Genomic DNA, 24,270 nt, shown 5'->3' with positions numbered 1-24,270 from the left:
TTCGTATATTATCACATCTATATTTACTCTTAACAAAATGTAGAATAAAGGCAATGCTTTTGAAGAAGATTTTGTGGTAAACTTCTTGAATTGCCCCCCCCCCATCAGCATGGACAAGGCCTTTATAGATCCTGTCTTCACCAATAATGTAAGTTTGTCCATCTCAAGCCTTCAAACTTTGTTGTATATATTTGGTTAGGCATGACTGCAACAGCTGTTTATTTTTGGTGTTTGCATCAAATTGCTTGTTTAAAGTTTATTATGTAGTTCATAAACAAAAGTTTGTCCTTTCTCAATTTAAGTTTTCAGTTGTACAACCAAGTTCCTTCTTCATACCATGTAAATTAAACTATACAGAGCAAGTGATCTTCTTTTGCACTGCATGTATGCTTATGTTCTTCATCCGTAATCCAGTGGTGTGGTGAACCTACCCACTACAGCACAATGTCATATTCTGCAATGTCTTAACTATGAACAATGTCATATCATTCTACTATTATTTAAACCGTCTCTTTATTTGCCAATCTGAAATGGTATAAATTGACAGCACACTAACCATTGGTACTTATGAGTTCTTGATCTGTAATCCAGCGGTGTCGTGAAGCTGCCAACTCCTTCACAATGTCATTTCCTGCCATGTCTTGACCTGAACAATACCATATTGTGTTAATGCAATTTTAAACTGTGTCACTTTATTCGTCAGTAAGAAATGTGATGAATTGTCAGCACTGATACTTTTATGTGCAAAACCTGTCATCTGTCTGCTTGTTTATCTTTCAGAGTGAGGAAGATATAAGTATTGAACAAGCGCAGTCTCATCATCTTGCTCAGCTGCTTGCGCTGCAGCTCCCCAGCAGGGCTAACCTTTCTTGAACTCTATTGAAGTGCTGTCGGTTTTGTATATTATTTTGTCGGCGTGTTTATTTGCACTGGTGGCGATCTTTGATGCCCATTATATGTAATCTGCTGTCTGCTTGTGCTTTATTATCATAGTGGCGAACTTTGATGCCCAGTGGATGTAATATGCCGTAATTTCTTTATTGTATAGTCTAGGTTTTTTCTTATTCACGATGCTGCAGTTATTTTACTGTATATATATCATGTCTTCGCAGTAAACCGGCCAAACCGTAAAATTACGGTACATAATCGGGCCGTCATGCAATCACGATGTAGGTTGGGCCTGAAACGTGCCAAACAGCTCACGGGCCGGTAGTAGCCCGAAATGAACCCCGGCCCATGATTGTGCGAATCAAATCACGGGCTTTTAACAGGCCAAAATTGTCTCGGTCCTTGTTTGTCCCAATCAGATATCGGCTGCGAGCAGGTCGGATGCAAACCGGGCCGTAGTTAGGCCCAACTATATGACGGGCTTTTAACAGGCCAAAATTAATATAGGGCCGAAATGTTAAACGGGCCCTTAACAGGCCAAAACTAATATCAGGCCGAATTACTAAGTGGGCCTTTAGCAAGTGGGCCCAAAAGCATAGTGTCCAGTTGACGGGCCGAATCTGACATGGGCCATAATTGAGCCCAAAGCCTCTTAAAGGGCCGGACCTGATCTGGGCCGTAATTTGGCCCAGAACATGGTAGGCTTTTAATGGGCCGGATCTCATATGGGCCACTATTAGGCCCGGAGCGTGGCAGGCCATTAATGGACCGGATCAAATATGGGCCGGCATTTGGCCCAAAACATGGCAGCCAGTTAATGGGCCGGCCTACTAGGGTCCTCAAAATCTTGTGGGCGTACAGCTGGGCCGGCCCATTAATGTCGGCGAAATCTCGTGGGCCTTTAGCTGGGCCGGCCCATTATGATCCGCAAGAATCTTGTGGGCCTTTACCTGGGCCGGCCCATTATGGCACACAAAAATCTTGTGGGCCTTTACCTGGGCCGGCCCATTATGGCCCGCAAAATCTTGTGGGCCTTTAGCTGGGCCAGCCCATTATGGTCCGCAAAATCTCGTGGGCCTTTAGCTGGGCCGGCCCATTATGGTCCGCAAAATCTTGTGGGCCTTCAGTTGGGCCGGCCTATTTAAACTTGATGGGCCGGTCCACGTGTCAACATATCATAGGCGCGTCTCGCCCATTGGATGAGTGACACCTGTGCCAACGCGGACCTGACACGTGTCTCCTCTAGCCAATGATGATTTTACACGTGGAAAATCCCCATTGGTCGGGGCTGTTAACGGGTTATCGGATCCAAAACCCAGCCCGATAGCTTAACGGCGTTCCGTTATGGTGGATGCCACGTGTCGGTCACCCTTGACGAAATCACTTCTGTGACGCGCGATTTATCGTCATGGAAGTGGACACTTCCGTGATGATAATTTTGGTAATGTCATGGAACACTTCTATGACAGCACAGGTATGACTATCTTGATTCTGTCATAAATTTGTCATGGATGTACATGCATGACAAAAAACGCGACCTACTGTGACAAACACGTATCATCACGGAAGTGTATTTTTTTGTAGTGAATAGGGCACCATCTAAATCCGTTGAGATGACACCGTATGAACTATGGTTTGGCAAGAAACCTAAGTTGTCGTTTCTTAAAGTTTGGGGTTGCGATGCTTATGTGAAAAAGTTTCAACCTAATAAGCTCGAACCCAAATCGGAGAAATGCGTCTTCATAGGATACCCAAAGGAAACTGTTGGGTACACCTTCTATCACAGATCCGAAGGCAAGATATTCGTTGCTAAGAATGGATCCTTTCTAGAGAAGGAGTTTCTCTCGAAAGAAGTGAGTGGGAGGTAGAACTTGATGAGGTAACTGTACCTGCTCCCTTATTGGAAAGTAGTTCATCAGAGAAATCTGTTCCTGTGACTCCTACACCAATTAGTGAGGAAGCTAATGATGATGATCATGTAACTTTAGATCAAGTTACTACCGAACCTCGTAGGTCAACCAGAGTGAGATCCGCACCAGAGTGGTACGGTAATCCTGTCCTGGAGGTCATGTTACTTGACCATGACGAACCTACGAACTATGAGGAAGTGATGATGAGCCCAGATTCCGCGAAATGGCTTGAGGCTGTGAAATCTGAGATGGGATCCATGTATGAGAACAAAGTGTGGACTTTGGTTGACTTGCCCGATGATCGGCAAGCCATAGAAAATAAATGGATTTTCAAGAGGAAAACGGACGCTGATAGTAGTGTTACTATCTACAAAGCTAGACTTGTCGAAAAAGGTTTTGACAAAGTTCAAGGTGTTGACTACAATGAGATTTTCTCACTCGTAGCGATGCTTAAGTCTGTCTGAATCATGTTAGCAAATTGCCACATTTTATGAAATCTGGCAAATGGATGTCAAAACTACATTCCTTAATGGATTTATTAAAGAAGAGTTGTATATGATGCAACCAGAAGGTTTTGTTGATCCTAAAGGTGCTAACAAAATATGCAAGCTCCAGCGATCCATCTATGGACTGGTGCAAGCATCTCGGAGTTGGAATATACGCTTTGATGAGTTGATCAAAGCATATAGTTTTATACAGACTTGCGGTGAAGCCTGTATTTACAAGAAAGTGAGTGGGAGCACTACAGCATTTCTGATAAGTATATGTGAATGACATATTGTTGATCGGAAATAATGTAGAATTTCCTAGAAAGCATAAAGGAGTATTTGAAAGGAGTTTTTCAAAGAAAGACCTCGGTGAAGCTGCTTACATATTGAGCATCAAGATCTATAGAGATAGATCAAGACGCTTGATAAGTTTTTTCAATGAGTACATACCTTGACAAAAAATTTGAAGTAGTTCAAAATGGAACAGTCAAAGAATGAGTTCTTGCCTGTGTTGCAAGGTGTGAAGTTGAGTAAGACTCAAAGCCTGACCACGGCAGAAGATAGAGAGAGAATGAAAGTCATTCCCTATGACTCATCCATAGGTTCTATAAAGTATGCCATGCTGTGTACCAGACCTATTGTATACCCTACACTGAGTTTGGCAAGGGAGTACAATAGTGATCTAGGAGTAGAACACTGGACGGTGGTCAAAATTATCCTTAGTGGAATAAGGATATGTTTCTCGATTATGGAGGTGACAAAAGGTTCGTCGTAAAGGGTTACGTCGATGCAAGTTTTGACACTGATCCAGATGACTCTAGTCTCAATCTGGATACATATTGAAAGTGGGAGCAATTAGCTAGAGTAGCTCCGTGCAGAGCATTGTTGACATAGAAATTTGCAAAATACATACGGATCTGAATATGGCAGACCCGTTGACTAAACTTCTCTCACAAGCAAAACTTGATCACACCTTAGTACTCTTCGGGTGTTAATCACATGGCGATGTGAACTAAGATTACTGACTCTAGTAAACCCTTTGAGTGTTGGTCACATGGCGATGTGAACTATGGGTGTTAATCACATGGTGATGTGAACCATTGGTGTTAAATCACATGGCGATGTGAACTAGATTATTGACTCTAGTGCAAGTGGGAGACTGAAGGAAATATGCCCTAGAGGCAATAATAAAGTTATTATTTATTTCCTTATTTCATGATAAATGTTTATTATTCATGCTAGAATTGTATTAACCGGAAACATAGTACATGTGTGGATACATAGACAAACAGAGTGTCACTAGTATGCCTCTACTTGACTAGCTCGTGGAATCAAAGATGGTTAAGTTTCCTAGCCATAGACATGAGTTGTCATTTGGTTAACGGGATCACATCATTAGAGAATGATGTGATTGACTTGACCCATTCCGTTAGCTTAGCACTTGATCGTTTAGTATGTTGCTATTGCTTTCTTCATGACTTATACATGTTCCTATAACTATGAGATTATGCAACTCCCGAATACCGGAGGAACACTTTGTGTGCTACCAAACGTCACAACATAACTGGGTGATTATAAAGGTGCTCTACATGTGTCTCCGATGGTACTTGTTGAGTTGGCATAGATCGATATTAGGATTTGTCACTCCGATTGTCAGAGAGGTATCTCTGGGCCCTCTCGGTAATGCACATCACTATAAGCCTTGTAAGCAATGAAACTAATGAGTTAGTTGCGGGATGATGTATTACGGAATGAGTAAAGAGACTTACCAGTAACGAGATTGAACTAGGTATTGAGATACCGACGATCGAATCTCGGGCAAGTAACATACCGATGACAAAGGGAACAACGTATGTTGTTATGCGGTTTGACCGATAAAGATCTTCGTAGAATATGTAGGAACCAATATGAGCATCCAGGTTCCGCTATTGGTTATTGACCGGAGACGTGTCTCGGTCATGTCTACATAGTTCTCGAACCCGTAGGGTCCGCACACTTAACGTTTGGTGACGATCAGTATTACGAGTTTATGTCATTTGATGTACCGAAGGTTGTTCGGAGTCCCGGATGAGATCACGGACATGACGAGGAGTCTCGAAATGGTCAAGACATAAAGATCGATATATTGGAAGGCTATATTCAGACATCGGAAAGGTTCCGAGTGGTTCGGGCATTTTTCCGGAGTACCGGGAGGTTACCGAAACCCCCCGGGAGAAGTTATGGGCCTTATGGGCCATAAGAAGGAAGCACACCAGCCCACAAGGGGCTGGTGCGCCCCCTTGGGCAGGAGGCCGAATTGGAATAGGTTTGGGGGAAGGCAGCCCCCCTTTCCTTCTCTCCTACTCCTCCTTCCCTTCCTCTCCTACTCCAACTAGGGAAGGGGGGAATCCTACTCCCGGTGGGAGTAGGACTCCCCTAGGGCGCGCCATAGAGAGCACCGGCCCCTCCCCTCCTCCACTCCTTTATATACGGGGGAGGGGGGCACCCCATAGACACACAAGTTGATCAGTTGATCTTTTAGCCGTGTGCGTTGCCCCCCTCCACCATAATCCACCTCGGCCATATCATCGCGGTGCTTAGGCGAAGCCCTGCGTCGGTAGCATCATCATCACCGTCATCACGCCGTCGTGCTGACGGAACTCTTCTGCGAAGCTCTGCTGGATCGTGAGTTCGTGGGACGTCACCGAGCTGAACGTGTGCTGAACTCGGAGGTGACGTGCGTTCGGTACTTGGATCGGTCGGATCGTGAAGACGTACGGCTACATCAACCGCGTTCTCATAACGCTTCCTCTTATGGTCTATGAGGGTACGTGGACGACACTCTCCCCTCTCGTTGCTATGCATCACCATGATCTTGCGTGTGCGTAGGAAATTATTGAAATTACTACGTTCCCCAACAGAGGGTAGTTGTGGTGGGCTTGATTCTTACGGATCAATGCCCATTTTGCGGATAGTGTCTTGGTAGAGTAGGCTAAGGCTACTGCCGCCGTCCATAAGGACTTTCGTGAGATGGAACCCATCGATAATTGGGTCGAGGACCAGAGCTGCCGAACCTTCGTGACCGATACTGGCCGGGTGGTCCTTGCGATCAAAAGTGATCGGGCAGGCCGCCCATTGGCTAAATTTTGGGACAACCGGCTCTATGGCGTAAGCGTCCCGTGGTGCGTGCTTGTGCTCCCCTATAGGGATGTGCGTCATGTAGACCATGTTTACTGTTTTTACTTCGGGGGGAAATTGCTTCAGACCCCTGGTGTTCGGTTGGCGAGTCTCTTCGTCGTCGCTGTCACTGGGCGGCCCCTTCCCCTTGTGTTCGGCATTAAGCTTGCCGGCTTGTTTAAAGACCCAACAACTTCTGTTGGTATGATTGGCTAGTTTATCAGGGGTGCCATGAATTTGGCAGGGCCGATCCAGTATCTTGTCTAAATTGGATGGTTCGTCTCTGTTTGCCTTGAATGGCTTTTTTCGTTGACCTGATTTGGAGCCGCTGAATCCGGCGTTGACCGCCGTGTCTTGCATTCCTTCATTATTATTTTGACGCTTGTGTTTATTGCGACGTGGCTTGCCGTTGCCGTCTCGAACTTCGGAAGTGCCCGGATCGCTGGCGTTGTTGCTTCTACGAGCGAGCCAGCTGTCTTCTCCCGCGCAAAAGTGGGTCATCAGAGCGGTAAGGGCTGCCATGGATTTTGGTTTTTCTTGACTGAGGTGGCGGGCGAGCCACTCATCCCGGACGCTGTGTCTGAAGGCTGCAAGGGCTTCGGCGTCCGGACAATCGACAATTTGGTTGTTTTTAATTAAGAACCTAGTCCAGAGCTTCCTGGCTGACTCTCCGGGCAGCTGGGTGATGTGACTTAAGTCATCGGCATCTGGTGGCCGGACATATGTACCTTGGAAGTTATCGCGAAAGGCGTCTTCCAGGTCCTCCCAGCTGCCAATGGAGTTCTCTGGAAGGCTGTTTAGCCAGTGTCGCGCTGGTCCCTTTAGTTTTAGTGGGAGGTATTTGATGGCATGGAGATCATCACCGCGGGCCAAGTGGATATGGAGAAGAAAATCCTCAATCTATACCGCGGGATCTGTTGTTCCGTCGTATGATTCGATATTCATGGGTTTAAACCCTTCTGGGAATCCGTGTTCCATTACTTCATCGGTGAAGCAAAGGGGGTGTGCGGCGCCTCTATATCGGGCCAAGTCGCGACGTAGCTCGGGTGGAGTTCGTCTGCGGTTTTCGGCTCGGGCGTGGTTATATTTGTCGCGTCCGGCTGGATGGCCGTTGTCGCGCGTTGGTGCACGCCCCCCCCCAATCCGTAAATCAATCTGGTCTGACCGGCTCTACTGTCCAAGTCCTGTCGTAGGTCGTATGTACAACCCCGCATTGTTTTATCTCTGCCTTTTTGGCGAGGTAGTACATGCTGGTGTTCGGCTTGAGGTGCCGCATTGTCCCGACCACGTGGTGGTCGATCAGCCGCATTACACGTTGACGGTACAGGCTCCAGCGCCTCGTCGTCCAATTGAGGTAACGATTTGCGCTTCGGATAACTTTTGGTCGGGCGCTCGAGGCCGTGTTCCTTGGCTGCTAGGACCTGAGTCCATCTGTCGTTGAGTGTATCCTGTTCGGCTTGAAGCCGTTGATGCTTCCTTTTCAGGCTCCTCGCGGTTGCGATGAGCTATTGCTTAAAGTGTTCTTGCTCGAGGGGTTCTTCTGGCACGATGAAGTCTTCGTTGCCGAGACTTATTTCATCTTCGGAGGGTGGCATATAGCTGCTGTCCTCCGAGTCGTCGTTCCCAACTGGCTCGTCGGGGTTGCTCTGCCCTTCCTCCCTACCTTCCTGTTGGAAGCTGGTTCGATGAGGGCGTTTGGGTCTTCGACCTTCTCCGGAGTATTATTTTCTCCGGTGCCGGTATTTGCTGTCTTTTCCATGGCATGACTTGGAGCGGCGCCGCTGACGTCGGCGCTTTGGTTGTATCTCAGGAGGTTTATCCTCGACTGGGTCTTCCTTGTCGTCGCCGCTATTCTCTTTGGGTGCATCCACCATATACACGTCATATGAGGAAGTGGCCGTCCAGCGTCCGGTAAACGGAGGGTTTTGGGCCTCCTCTTCTCCGGCATCGTCGTCCATACCGTCGATGTCTTCGGAGCCGTAATCGAGCATGTCGGTTAAGTCCTCAACTGTGGCTACAAAGTGGGTGCTGGGTGGGACGCAAAATTCCCTGCTCTCAGCCCCTAGACCGGGCTGGGCATAGTTCGGACGTTGCTCCTCTGTAATCACAAGGAATCGCATTAAGTCCAGAGCCTCGCTTAAGGACGAGGTTTGGCCCGGGCGAACAGAGCCTGCGGAGCACGGCGAGACGGAAACGCCTTGGCCGAACTCGCACGATGTTGACTCCGAAGATTCGGAGCCAGTATCCGGAGAAGGGTCCGGCTCCATGATGGCTGCCAGCGACACTACTTCCTCCGGCTCTCCCACAATGGGCCTAATGGCCGCTGATGGTCCGGCGAGCTCAGGGAGCCCGTCTTCAGACCTGGCGATACGCTCCGGATCCAAGACCAGAGCGGAGGTTGGGGGCGCGAATCCTTGGAAGATCAAATCTCCTCGGATATCAGCGACATAGTCCAGGTTTCCAAAACTAATCTGGTGACCTGTGGCGTAGCTGTCGATCTGCTCTAGATGGCCAAGCGAGTTGGCTCGCAGTGCGAAGCCGCCGAACACAAAGATCTGGCCGGGGAGGAAAATCTCCTCCAAGGCAGCGTTGTTGTAGATGATTGGTGGAGCCATCGAACCTCTTGTTGACGATGCAGCGGAACTCTCAATGAAAGCACCAATGTCGGTGTCAAAACCGGCGGATCTCGGGTAGGGGGTCCCGAACTATGCATCTAAGGTCGATGGTAACAGGAGACAGGGGACACGATGTTTACCCAGGTTCGGGCCCTCTCTATGGAGGTAATACCCTACTTCCTGCTTGATCGATCTTGATGAATATGAGTATTACAAGAGTTGATCTACCACGAGATCGTAATGGCTAAACCCTAGAAGTCTAGCCTATATGATTATGATTGTCCCTATAGACTAAACCCTCCAGTTTATATAGACACTGGAGGGGACTAGGGTTGTACAAAGTCGGTTACAGAGAAAGGAATTTCATATCCGAATGCCAAGCTTGCCTTCCATGCCAAGGAGAGTCCCATCCGAACACGGGTGAGAGTCTTCGGTCTTGTATCTTCACAGCCCATCAGTCTGGCCCATGTCCAACAGGCCGGACGCCCGAGGACCCCTTAGTCCAGGACTGCCTCACCCCTGGCCACGTATATAAAGGAGGGGGTAAGAGGAGGCCGGCCTAGGAGGGGTGCGCCTATAGGGGGGGTCCAACTAGGATTCCCAATCCTAGTTGGAGTCCCCTTCCTTTTCCAAGAGGGGAGGGAGGGAAGGAGTAGGAGAGGGAGAAGGAAAGAGAGGGGGCGCCGCCCCCTCCCTAGTCCAATTCGGACTTGCCATGGGGGGGCGCGCAGCCACCCCTTGAGGCCCTTCTCTCCTTTCCCGTATGGCCCATTAAGGCCCACTACTTCCCTCGGTGAATTCCCGTAACTCTCCGGTACTCCGAAAATACCCGAATCACTCGGAACCTTTCCGATGTCCGAATATAGCCTTCCAATATATCGATCTTTACGTCTTGACCATTTCGAGACTCCTCGTCATGTCCGTGATCTCATCCGGGACTCCGAACAACCTTCAGTACATCAAATCACATAACTCATAATACAAATAGTCATCGAACGTTAAGCGTGCGGACCCTACGGGTTCGAGAACTATGTAGACATGACCGAGAGACATCTCCGGTCAATAACCAATAGCATAACATGGATGCTCATATTGGCTCCTACATATTCTACGAAGATCTTTATCGGTCATACCGCATAACAACATACGTTGTTCCCTTTGTCATCGGTATGTTACTTGCCCGAGATTCAATCATCGGTATCATCATACCTAGTTCAATCTCGTTACCGGCAAGTCTCTTTACTCGTTCCGTAATGCAACATCCCGCAACTAACTCATTAGTCACATTGCTTGCAAGGCTTATAGTGATATGCATTACCGAGAGGGCCCAGAGATACCTCTCCGACAATCGGAGTGACAAATCCTAATCTCGATCTATGCCAACTGAACAAACACCATCGGAGACACCTGTAGAGCATCTTTATAATCACTCAGTTACGTTGTGACGTTTGATAGCACACTAAGTGTTCCTCTGGTATTCGGGAGTTGCATAATCTCATAGTCATAGGAACATGTATAAGTTATGAAGAAAGCAAAGCAATAAACTAAACGATCATAGTGCTAAGCTAACGGAAGGGTCAAGTCAATCACATCATTCTCTAATGATGTGATCCCGTTCATCAAATGACAACTCTTGTCTATGGCTAGGAAACTTAACCATCTTTGATTAACGAGCTAGTCAAGTAGAGGCATACTAGTGACAATCTGTTTGTCTATGTATTCACACATGTACTAAGTTTCTGGTTAGTAAAATTCTAGCATGAATAATAAACATTTATCATGATATAAGAAAATATAAATAACAACTTTATTATTGCCTCTAGGGCATATTTCCTTCAGTTTTCGTCCTACGTTCTCCGATAGAAACTTTGGAGTGATTCTTTGTTGCATATTAAGGGATTGTTATATGATCAAATTATGTTATCATTGTTGAGAGACCTTGCACTAGTGAAAATATGAACCCTAGGCCTTGTTTCCAAGCATTGCAATGCCGTTTTTGCTCACTTTTGTTACTAGTTACCTTGTTGTTTTTATATTTTCAGATTACAAAAACCTATATCTACTATCCATATTACGCTTGTATCACCATCTCTTCGCCGAACTAGTGCACCTATACAATTTACCACTATATTGGGTGTGTTGGGGACACAAGAGACTCTTTGTTATTTGGTTGCAGGGTTGTTTGAGAGAGACCGTCTTCATCCTATGCCTCCCACGGATTGATAAACCTTAGGTCATCCACTTTAAGGAAATTTGCTACTGTCCTACAAAACTCTGCGCTTGGAGGCCCAACACGAGTCTACAAGAAGAAGGTTGCGTAGTAGACATCAGGGACTATCTAGCTACTGCCTACGGACCCGTAGGTCTACAATGAACTACTCACGCATCATCGAATAGGCACCAATGAGGATGATGAACCCCTCCGTGATGGTGTCTAGATTGGATCTCGTGGTTCCGGAACTTGCGGCGGCTGGAATTGTATTTCGTCGACTCCCCTAGTGTTTCTGGAGTATTTGGGTATTTATTGGACGAAGAGGCGGTGCGGGAGGCCACCAAGGTGGGCACAACCCACCTGGGCGCGCCCTGCTGGGTTGTGCTCCCCTCGGAGCCCCCTCTGGTAATTCTTTGGCCCATCAGGTGTCTTCTGGCCCAGAAAAGTTCTTCAAAAAGTTTCGCTGCATTTGGACTCTGTTTGGTACTGATATTCTGCGAAGTAAAAATAAGCAAAAAAATCAGCTGGCACTGGGCACTATGTCAATAGGTTAGTCCCAAAAAATGATATAAAGTTGCTATAAAATGATTGTAAAACACCCAATAATGATAATATAACAGCATGGAACAAGCAAAAATTATAAATACGTTGGAGACGTATCAATCTTCTAGTGTCTCTTATGTCCAGAAAAAAAATCAAAAAGTTTCATGACATTTAGACTTCGTTTAATACTGAATTCCTGTAAACCAAAAACAGGCAAAAAACAGCAACTGACACTTTGCACTAAGTTAATAGGTTAGTCACAAAAAAGATATATAATTGCATATAAAACATCCAAGATTGATACTATTAATAGCATGAAACAATCAAAAAATATAGATACGTTGAAGACGTATCAACGGAATACAAACACATCTTGCTAGCCGGGCCTGGCCTTATTAACCTGACATTGTAGCCGACACATCTGTCAGTCTTGCTACAGGCGAGACATAGATGTGTCGGAACACGGGAGCGTCTATAAGTCGCTCTTCTCGAGATGGCACTAGTGTTCGCTGACGTTGTGCATGGCGTCGGTCACCTATTGGGTTGGTCCACTCATACTCATCTTTAGCTAGCGGCACTAATAACTACTAGCGGTAACTCTTATTCAGCGCTTATAGCGCCAACTGCAGTGCATTTGGTATACATCGCCCATACCCCTTGGGGACGCTTTCATAGTGGGTCGGCCCATATAGTGTTTCTTTTGCTTGCGAACCTTCTAGTAGGTTCGTCCAACTTTTTCAGACTTTTTTTTTTTGCTTTTTCGGGATGGGTGTTGTTCGATTTTTTTGTTCTTTTATTTTTGTCCTTTTCCTTTTTTCTTTTTTATAACTGATAAATTTTTTAAAATCTTGTTTCTAAATTTAATGAACCTTTTCAAATTTGCAAACATTTTCAAAATTCGTGGACATTTTCATGTTCATGAACTTATTTTCAAAGTCAGAAACTTTTAAAAACTCGTGAACATTTTTTAAAACTCATGAGCTTTTCTCAAAGCAGAGAACTTTTTTCAAAATTTTGAACTTTTTTCAATTAAGATCTTTTTGACATAGTTTTTAAACCTGTAAACTTTTTTGGTTTTACATTTTTTTCAGAAGTATCATAGAAAACCGGCTGATTTTTTCCCTAGGACAACAGACCAACGGTAGAAAATGTCAGATGAGAAAAGACTAGCGAAGAGCCGGGCCGAGCGAGCAAGCTGTGTGAAGCTAGCGATCGGGCGAGATTGGGAGGCGCATCAGCGCTAGTTCGCTGGTGGGCGGTAAACGCCCACTTTATTAGGAGTGCGGTTTACAGGAATTACATGGGTTCGTAGGGAGTCCACAGCTACAAATGGCGACCAGTTACCAAAGAAGAAGAAAAATGTTCAGGGCCTATTCGGTTTGGAGGATTTTCATAGGAAACACATGGGAAGGGAACAAGGATCCCAAAGGAAAAAATTCCTATAGATGCATTCGGTTTGTAGGAAATTTGTACATGAAATTTGTAAGAATACTATTTATTTCCTGTATTTTTGGAGGAAATTACACGTCCATTCAAAACTCATTTTGCGAGTAGAAACGAGGCGAGTCAATTCCTTAGGATGGCAAGTGTCATCCTATAAAAATTTAATACTAGTCCTAATTCCTACATTATGAAATCCTCCAAAACGAATGAGCCCTCACCGTGTATTCTAAAGTTGTTCACTATGTATTTTAAATGGTCAACGTGCATTTAAAAAATGTTCAACATGTATTCCAAAAATATGCAAGGCGTATTTGAAAAATGTTGAACGTTTATTAGAAAAATATTTAACACGAGTTAACAAACATTTAAAAATGTTCAACATTTATTTAACAAATGTAAAACATGTATTAAAAAGAAATAAAATAGATTTAAGAAAATGAAAACACAAAAAAGCAAAAAATCCAAAAAAACCTAAAAAGTTCAAGGAAACCTAGAAAAACTCAAGAAAAATCCGAAAACCAACAAAAACCAAAAAAGAAAGATTCCCGTGCAGGGTGCATTAGTATGTGACCTGTGATGACGGCTGGACGCACCATGTGAAGGGCTCATGTGCTATCACACGCAGGGAAGTCCCCCTGCAGAGTACCCCTAATTAGTTGTTCCCGATAAAAATGGAGGCCACAACAATCTCTTATGGGTTTGTCCTTCATAAAACTGGCTCATCTTGTGAGCCCACCTTAAGGGACAGGCTCCAAAGGCTCAACTGTGTCAGGTAGTTAGTTTGTCTTAGCTCGGAAATTGAAATTCTACCTTTTTTTTAAATCTCACCCTTTTTTTAGCTAGAACGGAAAAAGTAGAAATTCACCGGGTCTAACTTTCAAAACTTAAATTCAATTGCTCTATTAGAAACAAGTTGAAATTAAAAAAACAGAGACAATACTAATATTAAGTAGCAAAGACCAAAACGTTCTTACATAAAGTGAAAAATACATTCAAATTATTGGGGTGTCGAAGTCTTCTTCCCGCATCTATTGGCAGCGTGCCGTGGGCAAAGCTGGTTGACGCCTCTGGGTCTATCTCAATCGAGCAAATTTTTTAAAACACGGGAACTTATAGAAGCAGCGACCGAGAAGTGTTCTTCGCCTTTTTGGTTGTTGTGAGGTTGACGTTTAGGAGGTCGGTGGTCTCTGCACTCCTTATGATTTTCTTGGCGTGGGGAAAAGGTGCATTCACTACACACCTCATTTCGTGACTTTGCCTGATGCGAGCCTCTTTGACTTGGCACTCTTGTCTTTGTTAGGGTGGAAAATAATTTTTTTTCTACGCACGCGCAAGATCTATCCATGAAGATGCATAGGTATGAGAGGGGGAGAGCATCTACATACCCTTGTAGATCGCTAAGCGGAAGCGTTTATCAACGTGGTTGATGTAGTCGTACACCTTCACGATCCGTCCCGATCAAGTACCGACCATACGGCACCTCCGCGTTCAGCACACGTTCAGCTTGATGCCATCCTCGCCTTCTCGATCCACGAAGAGAGGCGAAGTAGTAGATGAGTTCCGGCAGCACGACGGCGTGGTGACGGTGGTGGTGAAACTATTTCTGCAGGGCTTCACCAAGTACAACGGATTTAGGACGGAGGATGAACTAGAGGGAGAGGGGGCGCCGGCACACGGCTTGGTGAATTGGTGTGTCCCCCATGGGCTAGCCCTGCTCCTCTATTTATATGTTGAGCCCTAGGGTCATTTCTTGAAGAAAGAGCCTCCTCAAAGTCGTTTTGGAACACAAGGAAGAGTCCTTCTCGGTTTCTAGTACCAGACGCCACGGTCCTCGGTGTCTGGTCCGTGACCTCCGCAAAACTTCCTTTTGCACCGACCTAAAGCCCCGTGGGCCTTACCCCTTGGCCCAACCATATCATCCTATATATCAATCTTTACCTCCGGACCATTCCGGAGCTCCTCTTCATGTTAGTGATCTCATCCGGGACTCCGAAAAACATTCGGACACCAACATATATAACTCATATAATACTATATCGTCAATGAACGTTAAGCGTGCGGACCCTATGGGTTCGAGAATGATGTAGACATGACCGAGATGCATCTCCGGTCAATAACCAATAGCGGGACCTGGATGCCCGTATTGGTTCATACATATTCTACGAAGATCTTTATCGGTCGAACCTTTATGACAAATACGTAGTTCCCTTTGTCCGTCGGTATGTTACTTGCCCGAGATTCGATCGTCGGTATCTTCATACCTAGTTCAATATCGTTACCGGTAAGTCTCTTTACTCGTTCTGTAATACATCATCTTGTAACTAACTCCTTAGTCACTTTGCTTGCAGGCTTCTTGTGATGTTGTATTACCGAGAGGGCCCAGAGATACCTCTCAGTCATTACGGAGTGACAAATCCCAATCTTGATTCACGCCAACTCAACAGACACCTTCGGAGATACCTGCAGAGCATCTTTATGATCACCCAGTTACGTTGTGACGTTTGATAGCACGCAAGGTATTCCTCCGGTATCCGGGAGCTGCATGATCTCATGGTCGAAGGAATATGTATTTGACATTTAAGAAAGCAGTATCAATAAACTGAACGATCATATGCTAAGCTAACAGATGGGTCTTGTCCATCACATCATTCTCCTAGTGATGTGATCCTGTTATCAAATGACAACTCATGTCTATGGTTAGGAAACCTTAATCATCTTTTGATCAACGAGCTAGTCTAGTAGAGGCATACTAGGGACTTGGTATTTGCTTATGTATTCACACATGTATTTAAGTTTCAATCAATACAATTCTAGCATGAATAATAAACCTTTATCATGATTAAGGAAATATAATATTAACCACTTTATTATTGCCTCTAGGGCATATTTCCAACAGTCTTGCCCTTCGGTTGCGCTCTTGAAGGTTGTAAGTAGCGTCACGGAGAGCTCGTTGCGCTTGATTGGCTTGCTCCAAATGATGTTCTTCTTCTTGCCGATGTGCCTCTCGTTCTTCATCTTGACGATAATGATCTTCTTGTTGCTGATTCCATTCTTTGCCTGGATGCATTTGGCGGTCGAAGGCATATTGTTGCTCTTGATCTTCACATCAGCAATGGTGATGCTCAAGAATGCGACCTTGGAAACCATTGCCATGAAGGTTGATAATCTTTTCGGTCTTGATGATGACGATGTTGATATCGTGGTGTACTTGCAAGGGATGGTAGCTTGAGTGTCCACTTGATCGTCTTCTTAATGAGGATGAAGATTATGAATACATGTGCTTGTCAAACATGTCAGGAATTTGAGCCAGCTGCGCGTCCATCTTGGCGTCTAGATAGTCCCTCGTTCAAGCTTCAGATTGGTGCATGTCGGTGGCGATGTGCTCAATGTGCTCATTCAAAGCCTTAATGTGTGTCGTCCATAGCCCGTTGAAGTCTGAAATAATAAAGCTTGGTGACATAGTTGTTTGCATCCTCTTGGTTGTCAAAGACTGGATGAGATATACCTTCCCTATACATCACAACACTCAAGGCAACTGTGAGTAGAGATTGAAAAGAACTATAGCAAACTTAACTCTTCCCGATGTTGAAAATGGATAGAGTGATCGTTCATCTTGAAATACGAGGAGAGTGCAATTGGTATGGGACCTTGTCCAATCTCACACCTACACACAACATGCTTATAGAGGAGCTTGGTAGGCATTATTGGCACAATATCATGCAATAGTAGATCAAGATGTTGAAAATGTTGAGTAAGATCCACAAAAGCAAATGCGATACAAGTAGATCGATAGATAGAGATAGAGCAAGCGTCAGTAAACATGGCTCAAAAATTCCTCACAAAGCTTGGTGTTGGCCTTGTTAGAAATATATGGCTCAAAAAGATCAACAACATACATCAGCTGTACAATTTGATTGCGTGGTTTTGGGGGCTCCATCATAATGTTGTCAAATGTTTTGTCAGTCCACTTGTACATATAATTTATGGTACTATCCAGAGCAGCCTCGGTATATCCAAGATCCATTTTCTTACCGAGAGCATCTCATGAAGCTTGTATAACTTTTGGAATAGCAGGATCCCTCTCCCACATGATCTAAAACTGGTGGCACCTCAAATGTATAGGGGACTCCTGAAAAGCCCAGATCAATTAGAGAACATAGTTCCAAGGTATATAAAAAAAAACCTCCATCTGCAGTTCTGCCCTTGGTGTGGCTGAGAAGTGCTCAAAGCTCCACATAACTTCATTGAAGTCACCCATCACTAACCATGGAAGGCCATAGTGGGAGTGGTGGGAGTGTAAGTCAAGCATTTTAGACGACATGAGATGGCTATCCTTCACTCCTGGCGCACCATAAACACACGTTGAACGCCACAAGAGATATGAGTCTGAGGTGCGAACAAGAGCATCAATATAGCTAGCGATCAACTTTATCTTCAACACCCACCATCAAATATTCATGCCAATACAAAGCTTATCGCTCAAGTCAATGGCATCAATGCTATAAAAGCTTCAGAGTCCAATTCGTCATCTCAACCTCTTCATATTCAATTCTTTCTGCCTAGTCTCACAAAGAAACGCAATCCCGGGGGAATGTGACTGTACCAAAGTTGTGAGCTCACAAACTGTCCGAGGTCCCCCTGCCAGTTCCAACTAAGTAGATTCATTGGTCTTTGTGGCGCTCTTGCTGGGAGCCACCAATATTGACACATTTTTTTGTTTTGTTATGTAATCGAGTTGTCTTAGTCCTCTTGAGATCTTGTTTAGGCGATGAGCTAGGCGGCAACACCTGACCAGATGCATGTAGCACAAGTTGATTGTTAGCATCTCCACCTAAACTAGGAGGAACACCCAAGGAAGCATTACAATAGAATTAGTCACCATAGAATATTTTGAACATGATCTTCAATATTTGAAATCAAGTGATGTCACTGCCAAGCTTTCCTGATAAGGTGGATTTTTAATTTCCCAGAAATATTGTTACGCAAAAACATGTATAAAATCATCACATTGTCATGATTTTTTTTCATAATAGGTTCAGAAAATTATTTCATAATTGTGTAACTTACAGAGATTTCACCTAATATTCACATAGAACAATAACATCGAAACCACACCTTTTCCCACGCCTAAATCATCATGTAGCTTTTCTATACAAATTTATCATCCATTTTATTTCTCAGAAAAAAAATTCATCCATTTTAAAGGAAAAGACTATCATACGCAACGAACGGTGGCGATCTTCCCATCCACCATCCAAGCGCCACATCTCCGATCCTGCAAAACCCTAGCCGCACCTTCCCCAGACTATAAAATCCTCCACGTTCCATCTCGGCCCTCTTCTCTCCCAACCCTCCCCCCCTCGCCGCCGCCGCCGCCCCCCCGCCCCCCAATCTCCCCGCGGCAGCCATGGCGAACATGCAGGAGTCGCTCGCCCTGGTGGGCACGATGCGCGGCCACAACGACGTGGTGACGGCGATCGCCGCGCCGATCGACAACTCGCCCTACATCGTGTCCGGCTCCCGCGACAAGTCGCTGCTGGTCTGGGACCTCACCAACCCGGTCCAGTCCCTCGGCGACGGCACCGTCGGCACCGACTACGCCGTGCCCTTCCGCCGCCTCACCGGCCACGGCCACTTCGTCCAGGACGTGGTCATCAGCTCCGACGGCCAGTTCGCGCTCTCGGGCTCCTGGGACGGCGAGCTCCGTCTCTGGGACCTCTCCACCGGCCTCACCACCCGCCGCTTCGTCGGCCACGCCAAGGACGTCATCTCGGTCGCCTTCTCCGTCGACAACCGCCAGATCGTCTCCGCCTCCCGCGACAACACCATCAAGCTCTGGAACACCCTCGGCGAGTGCAAGTACACCATCGGCGGCGACATGGGCGGCGGCGAGGGCCACACCGGCTGGGTCTCGTGCGTCAGGTTCTCCCCCAACATCCAGCAGCCCACCATCGTCTCCGGCTCCTGGGACAAGACCGTCAAGGTCTGGAACCTCACCAACTGCAAGCTCCGCTCCACCCTCGCCGGCCACGGTGGCTATGTCAATGCCGTCGCCGTCAGCCCCGATGGCTCGCTCTGCGCCTCCGGCGGCAAGGACGGCGTCACGCTGCTCTGGGATCTGTCCGAGGGGAAGAGGCTGTACCAGCTGGAAGCCGGCTCCATCATCCATGCGCTCTGCTTCTCGCCCAACCGCTACTGGCTCTGCGCTGCGACAGAGGAGTCTGTCAAGATCTGGGACCTCGAGTCCAAGCATGTCGTGCAGGACCTCAAGCCAGAAGTCCAGGTCTCCAAGAACCAGGTAGCCTGCTTGTTATCCTTTTCCTAGATCGTTAACCTGCTTGTTAGATCTGCTGTGATGTTTGTTTATGATGTGTCCCTGGATATTTGCTGGGATAGTTCCATTTGGGCCAATCTTAACATGATGAGCCTTGAAATTATGCAGTAGTGTATCTCCCTAGTTAATGGTACTGCACAAGTACATATCTTATGATTGATTTGATATCACTAATTACATGTGGTGAAAGTGCGAGTGATGTTTTTGTGTTAATTGATCTGATAATGTGTTGATTTACATTATAATGTGATTGGATTGGCAATTGTACTTTTGTGCTCACATGAATCAGTGTTGAACCTCATTGGAAATTTATGTCTTGTCTATATTAAGATTTGTACTTGCTTGTTGTAGACTGAACTGTCTATGGTAGATACCCCTGTGATCTATAGGTAACAACTGTATGGATAGATACAATGTTCTATTATTACCCTGTGGTGCAAATTTGCTGCTGTTCAGTTCCATCTTTAAGGTCCATAACTAAATTTACAAAGTATTTAACATGATGATGATATTTCCCACTATTTTGGTTTACTTACAGATGTTCGAAATATGTGCCAAAAGTATTTTTTTGGTGATCCATTTGAACATTGTTGTGTATTGTTGATCCATCTGAACAATTTACTGCTATCATGAATATAATTTTCTTGCAACAGTCTATTGAGAGCAATTGAGTAAGTATTTGTTACACTGTGTTTGCAAACCTTATTAACCTTCTGTTGGAGAGCATCTCCACTGTTGAAATTTCCATTGTTCCCAAACCACTCTATTGTTCAGTTGGTGTTCCTGTCAACTGTACACTTGTGCTCCTCTTTAAATTGTGCAGTACTCCCACCGGTCCTTTTTACTCTGCGTTTAAGAATTGTGTGAAGTCAAGCTTCATAAAGTTTGACCATATTTATATGAAAAAATATTAATATCTACAATACTAAATTTATACAATATGAAAACTAAAGTCATGATGCATCTAATGTTGTTGATTTTCACATTCTGAATGTTGGTATTTTTCTCTATAAATTCGGTCAAAGTTTACGAGGTTTGACTTCAGACAAACCTTATATGCGAACTAAAAAGGCCCGGAGGGAGTATTATTGAATCTACTTTATGACTTGTCATTCTTAACATGTGTATTCTGTACTGACTATGTATTATTGGTACAATCGTGCAGATGCTGTACTGCACAAGCTTGAGCTGGAGCGCGGACGGAAGCACCCTCTACACCGGATACACCGACGGAACCATCAGGGTCTTCAAGATCCAAGCCGGGTTCGCCGGGTACGCGTAGGAGTCTTGCTGGCCCGAAGAGGTTGTAATGCCTGTCAAGTTTTTGACTGTTCTGAGGCACATTGTCTGCCTGGTACTTTCAGCTTGAGTTACTGTTTACTTTCTGCTTAGGTGATTTGTTGATGAGCACATTATGAGGTACTATGGAAGACGATCTGTTTCGCACCAGGGTTTTTTTGCTTTGACTGCTGCTTTCAATATACTGCAACTATTTAGCCGCGCCTGATCGCATTTGTCTTTGCGGGGTATTGCTTGTTGTTTGCGTTGTCTCAGGCTGCATTTATCTTTGTGAATTATTATTGCTGTGAGGGAGTAACATTTTTGCCCTGATCTGATCTCATCCTACTAAAACTGCTATTCGTTATGGGCGTGGCTGAAAATTTCGTTTAAGGCCAGTTGATTCTGTGAACTGTTGGATGTGAAAATCAATGGCACACGGTCTTTCTTCAACCTTTTGATGCATCTTCTTCCTTGAGCCGCTTGCGGCCGGCGGCGCTCCCGCTGCCCCGCCCCGCCCTCCTTGGAACCACTCCCACTCCCCACCGCCGGCCTCTCAACCCTAAGATAAAAATCGACTGATCGTTGTGTTCGAATCTGCTGACTAATGTGTAGTAGCTAAACTGATTCGGTGATGCCGTTCAAATCGACTATTCTCATCAACTTTGAGTCTCAAAGTGGAGTTCCTTTCTCTAAGAAGAGCTCATCTAGGGTGTGATTCGGATGAAAACAAGTGGATGAGCCTCGTTTTGCTGACTGCACAATGTCTGAAGCACTTTGCTTAACTCGTTGTACCCTGTGAGCACCTGTCGATTAGCAGTTGCCCTGTAGTTATTGATTGTACCCGGTGGAAGCCCGAGGCATGACTCGAGTTGGATTAGTCACAATCTGTCACCTCCGTCTGACATCACCTCTGAACCTAACCTCTCTCGTTTTGTAATCCTCCCCGATTGCGAATTTCTCAATGCGTAATCAGTCTCTTCACCACCCACGCAACCTCGCCGTCGTCGACCAAATCAGCAGCGGCCTGGCCCGGCCTCGCGTGCCACGACCAGGTCCATGTCCAACGCAGCAGAAGCAGGCGCTCCATTTCCTTCTCTAGGCAAGTAGAAGCAGACGCAGCGCTCCCATTCCTTGTCCGCGCAAGCAGCACGCCGGTGCACCTGATCCCTCAGAGCGCCGCCATGTCGTCGTCGCCGTCCTCCCTGTACAAGCAGCTGGGCCTGGGCGCCGCCGGCTCGCCGGTGAACGCGTCCCACCTCCTCATGCTCGTCCTCGGCGCCGGCTTCCTCGCCTTCACCGTCTTCGTCGTCCACCCCAACGACTTCCGCCTCCAGTCCTTCTTCTCCGGCGCCTGCCCCGGCTCCCCGCCCCACGACGTCCTCTCGCCGGTCAACGCCACGCCCAAGGCCACCACGCCGGCCAAGCACGCCGACGCCACCACGCCGGTCAAGGCGCACCCCGGAGTGCGCGTGCTGATCGGCATCCAGACGATGCCGGGCAAGTACGAACGGCGGCACCTGCTGCGGACGGTGTACGCGCTGCAGCTCCAGGAGCACCCCGCCCTGGCCGGCGCCGTGGACGTGCGCTTCGTCTTCTGCAACGTCACCTCCGCCGTCGACGCCGTGCTGGTGGCGCTGGAGATCATGCGCTACGGCGACGTCATCGTGCTCGACTGCGCCGAGAACATGGACGGCGGCAAGACGTACGACTTCTTCGCCGCCGCCGCCCGCGCCTTCCCCGACGGCGCCTACGACTACGTGATGAAGGCCGACGACGACACGTACCTGCGGCTCCCGGCGCTGGCGGCGTGGGTGGCCGGCGCGGCGCGGGAGGACGCGTACCTGGGCCTGCAGATGCCGTGCGACCGCGAAAACTTCTACCCGTTCCCGCCCTTCATGTCCGGCATGGGGTACGCGCTCTCGTGGGACCTGGTGCGCTGGGTGGCGCGGTCGGAGGTGAGCCGCCGGGACCGCGTCGGGCCGGAGGACATGTGGACGGGGCGGTGGCTCAACGTCGCCGGCAAGGCCAAGAACCGCTACGACGGCGCCCCCAGGATGTACAACTACCTGGGGAGCTCCCCGGCCAACTGCTTCCGGCGCGGCTTCCGCCCGGACACCATCGCCGTGCACATGCTCAAGGATGCCGGCCGGTGGGCGGAGACGCTCGCCTACTTCAACGCCACCGCCGCGCTGCCGCCGTCCGCCCTCTACCACCTGCCTTGATCGATTGAAATGGTCCTCGTTTTGCTTCTTGGCTCGACCCGGTCGGCCGGGCCGGGCTACAGCAGTACGTCTGCGTTGAATTTGTTCGGGTGGTGGTAGTTGGATAAGAAGAGTATAATTTGACATGTCCATTTGTGCATCATACATACTTTCATGGTACTTGTCCAGTGCGTGTATTTCATTCATATTACAGTTTCTTTTTATTACTCCACGTGTTAGATTTGTCTAAAGTTAAACTTTATAAAATTTGACCAAATTTATAGTAAAAAGTATCAACATCTACAATACCAATTAAATATAATATAAAATATATTTCATGATGAATCTAATGATATTGATTTTGTATTATGAATGCTAATAATTTTTAATAAACTTGGTCAAACCCTGAAGAATCTAATACCAATTAAATATAATATAAAATATATTTCATGATGTTTTGTATTATGAATGCTAATAATTCTTAATAAACTTGGTCAAACCCTGAAGAATCTAACTTCAGACAAACCTAATACTGGAGTAAAAAAAGAAGTAGGGAGCACATACTTTCATGGTGTTGCTACCTTTGGTTGATTCGGGTTTCTATATACGTTCTTTTTTAATATATGATATGCACATGCATGCACGTTTAATATAATTCTTTTGGACTATAAAAACAACTCTATAACGAAAATATCGTGACTTTGGACCAGTTAGTAAAGCAAACAGACAATTATGCCAAAAAGGCAAGCAAAAAGGATGAGGGAAGTGAGAAAAGGGCCTTTCTACACAATGAAAATGCACTTGTGCCAAAAGGTAATAAAAAGACAAAGAGAAGTGAGAAAAAGTCATTTCTATACAACAAAAATGCACTCTTGCCAATGCCATAAGAAATTTGACACCTCATATATTAAAAAAGACACTTATGCCAAAGGGTGTGTAGCTGCCACCATGCGTGCGTAGCTACCACCATGCGTGCGTCGCTACCACCATGCATAAGAAATCGCCTCTCCACCACCTTTAGTTGCCTCACAACTCTTTCCCGCTGAACAATTTAGCGAAGTACATAAATTGATGTCATTTGTAAAGAAACACATACGTAGTAAAATGTCATGAGTAACTCATTTGAAACCATCAACAATGTGTTCTGATGGTACTACCATCTCAGACTTTTTGGAAGAAAAAGAAAACTTTCATACCAA

The 24,270-nt window shown here is 46.2% G+C and overlaps 2 protein-coding genes across 2 annotated transcripts; both read left to right on the top strand.

Annotated features, from left to right (window-relative positions):
- Window positions 1-18,614: 18,614 nt before the first annotated feature.
- LOC123182950 (guanine nucleotide-binding protein subunit beta-like protein A) lies at window positions 18,615-21,093 on the top strand. Its single transcript, XM_044595651.1, has 2 exons — window positions 18,615-19,553; window positions 20,755-21,093. Exons 1-2 carry the CDS (start codon window positions 18,663-18,665, stop codon window positions 20,869-20,871), a joined length of 1,008 nt encoding a protein of 335 aa, XP_044451586.1. The 5' UTR covers window positions 18,615-18,662; the 3' UTR covers window positions 20,872-21,093.
- A 672-nt stretch (window positions 21,094-21,765) lies between these two features.
- Window positions 21,766-23,291, top strand: LOC123182949 (beta-1,3-galactosyltransferase pvg3-like). The gene has a single exon (XM_044595650.1). It carries the CDS (start codon window positions 22,052-22,054, stop codon window positions 23,090-23,092), a length of 1,041 nt encoding a protein of 346 aa, XP_044451585.1. The 5' UTR covers window positions 21,766-22,051; the 3' UTR covers window positions 23,093-23,291.
- The last annotated feature ends 979 nt before the right edge of the window (window positions 23,292-24,270 follow it).

The sequence above is a fragment of the Triticum aestivum genome, chromosome 1D (assembly GCF_018294505.1).
Source record: "Triticum aestivum cultivar Chinese Spring chromosome 1D, IWGSC CS RefSeq v2.1, whole genome shotgun sequence".
In the NCBI taxonomy this organism is placed as follows: domain Eukaryota; kingdom Viridiplantae; phylum Streptophyta; class Magnoliopsida; order Poales; family Poaceae; genus Triticum; species Triticum aestivum.
The sequence above is the reverse complement of the archived record's forward strand: the minus strand, read 5'-3'. Positions and strand labels throughout refer to the sequence as shown.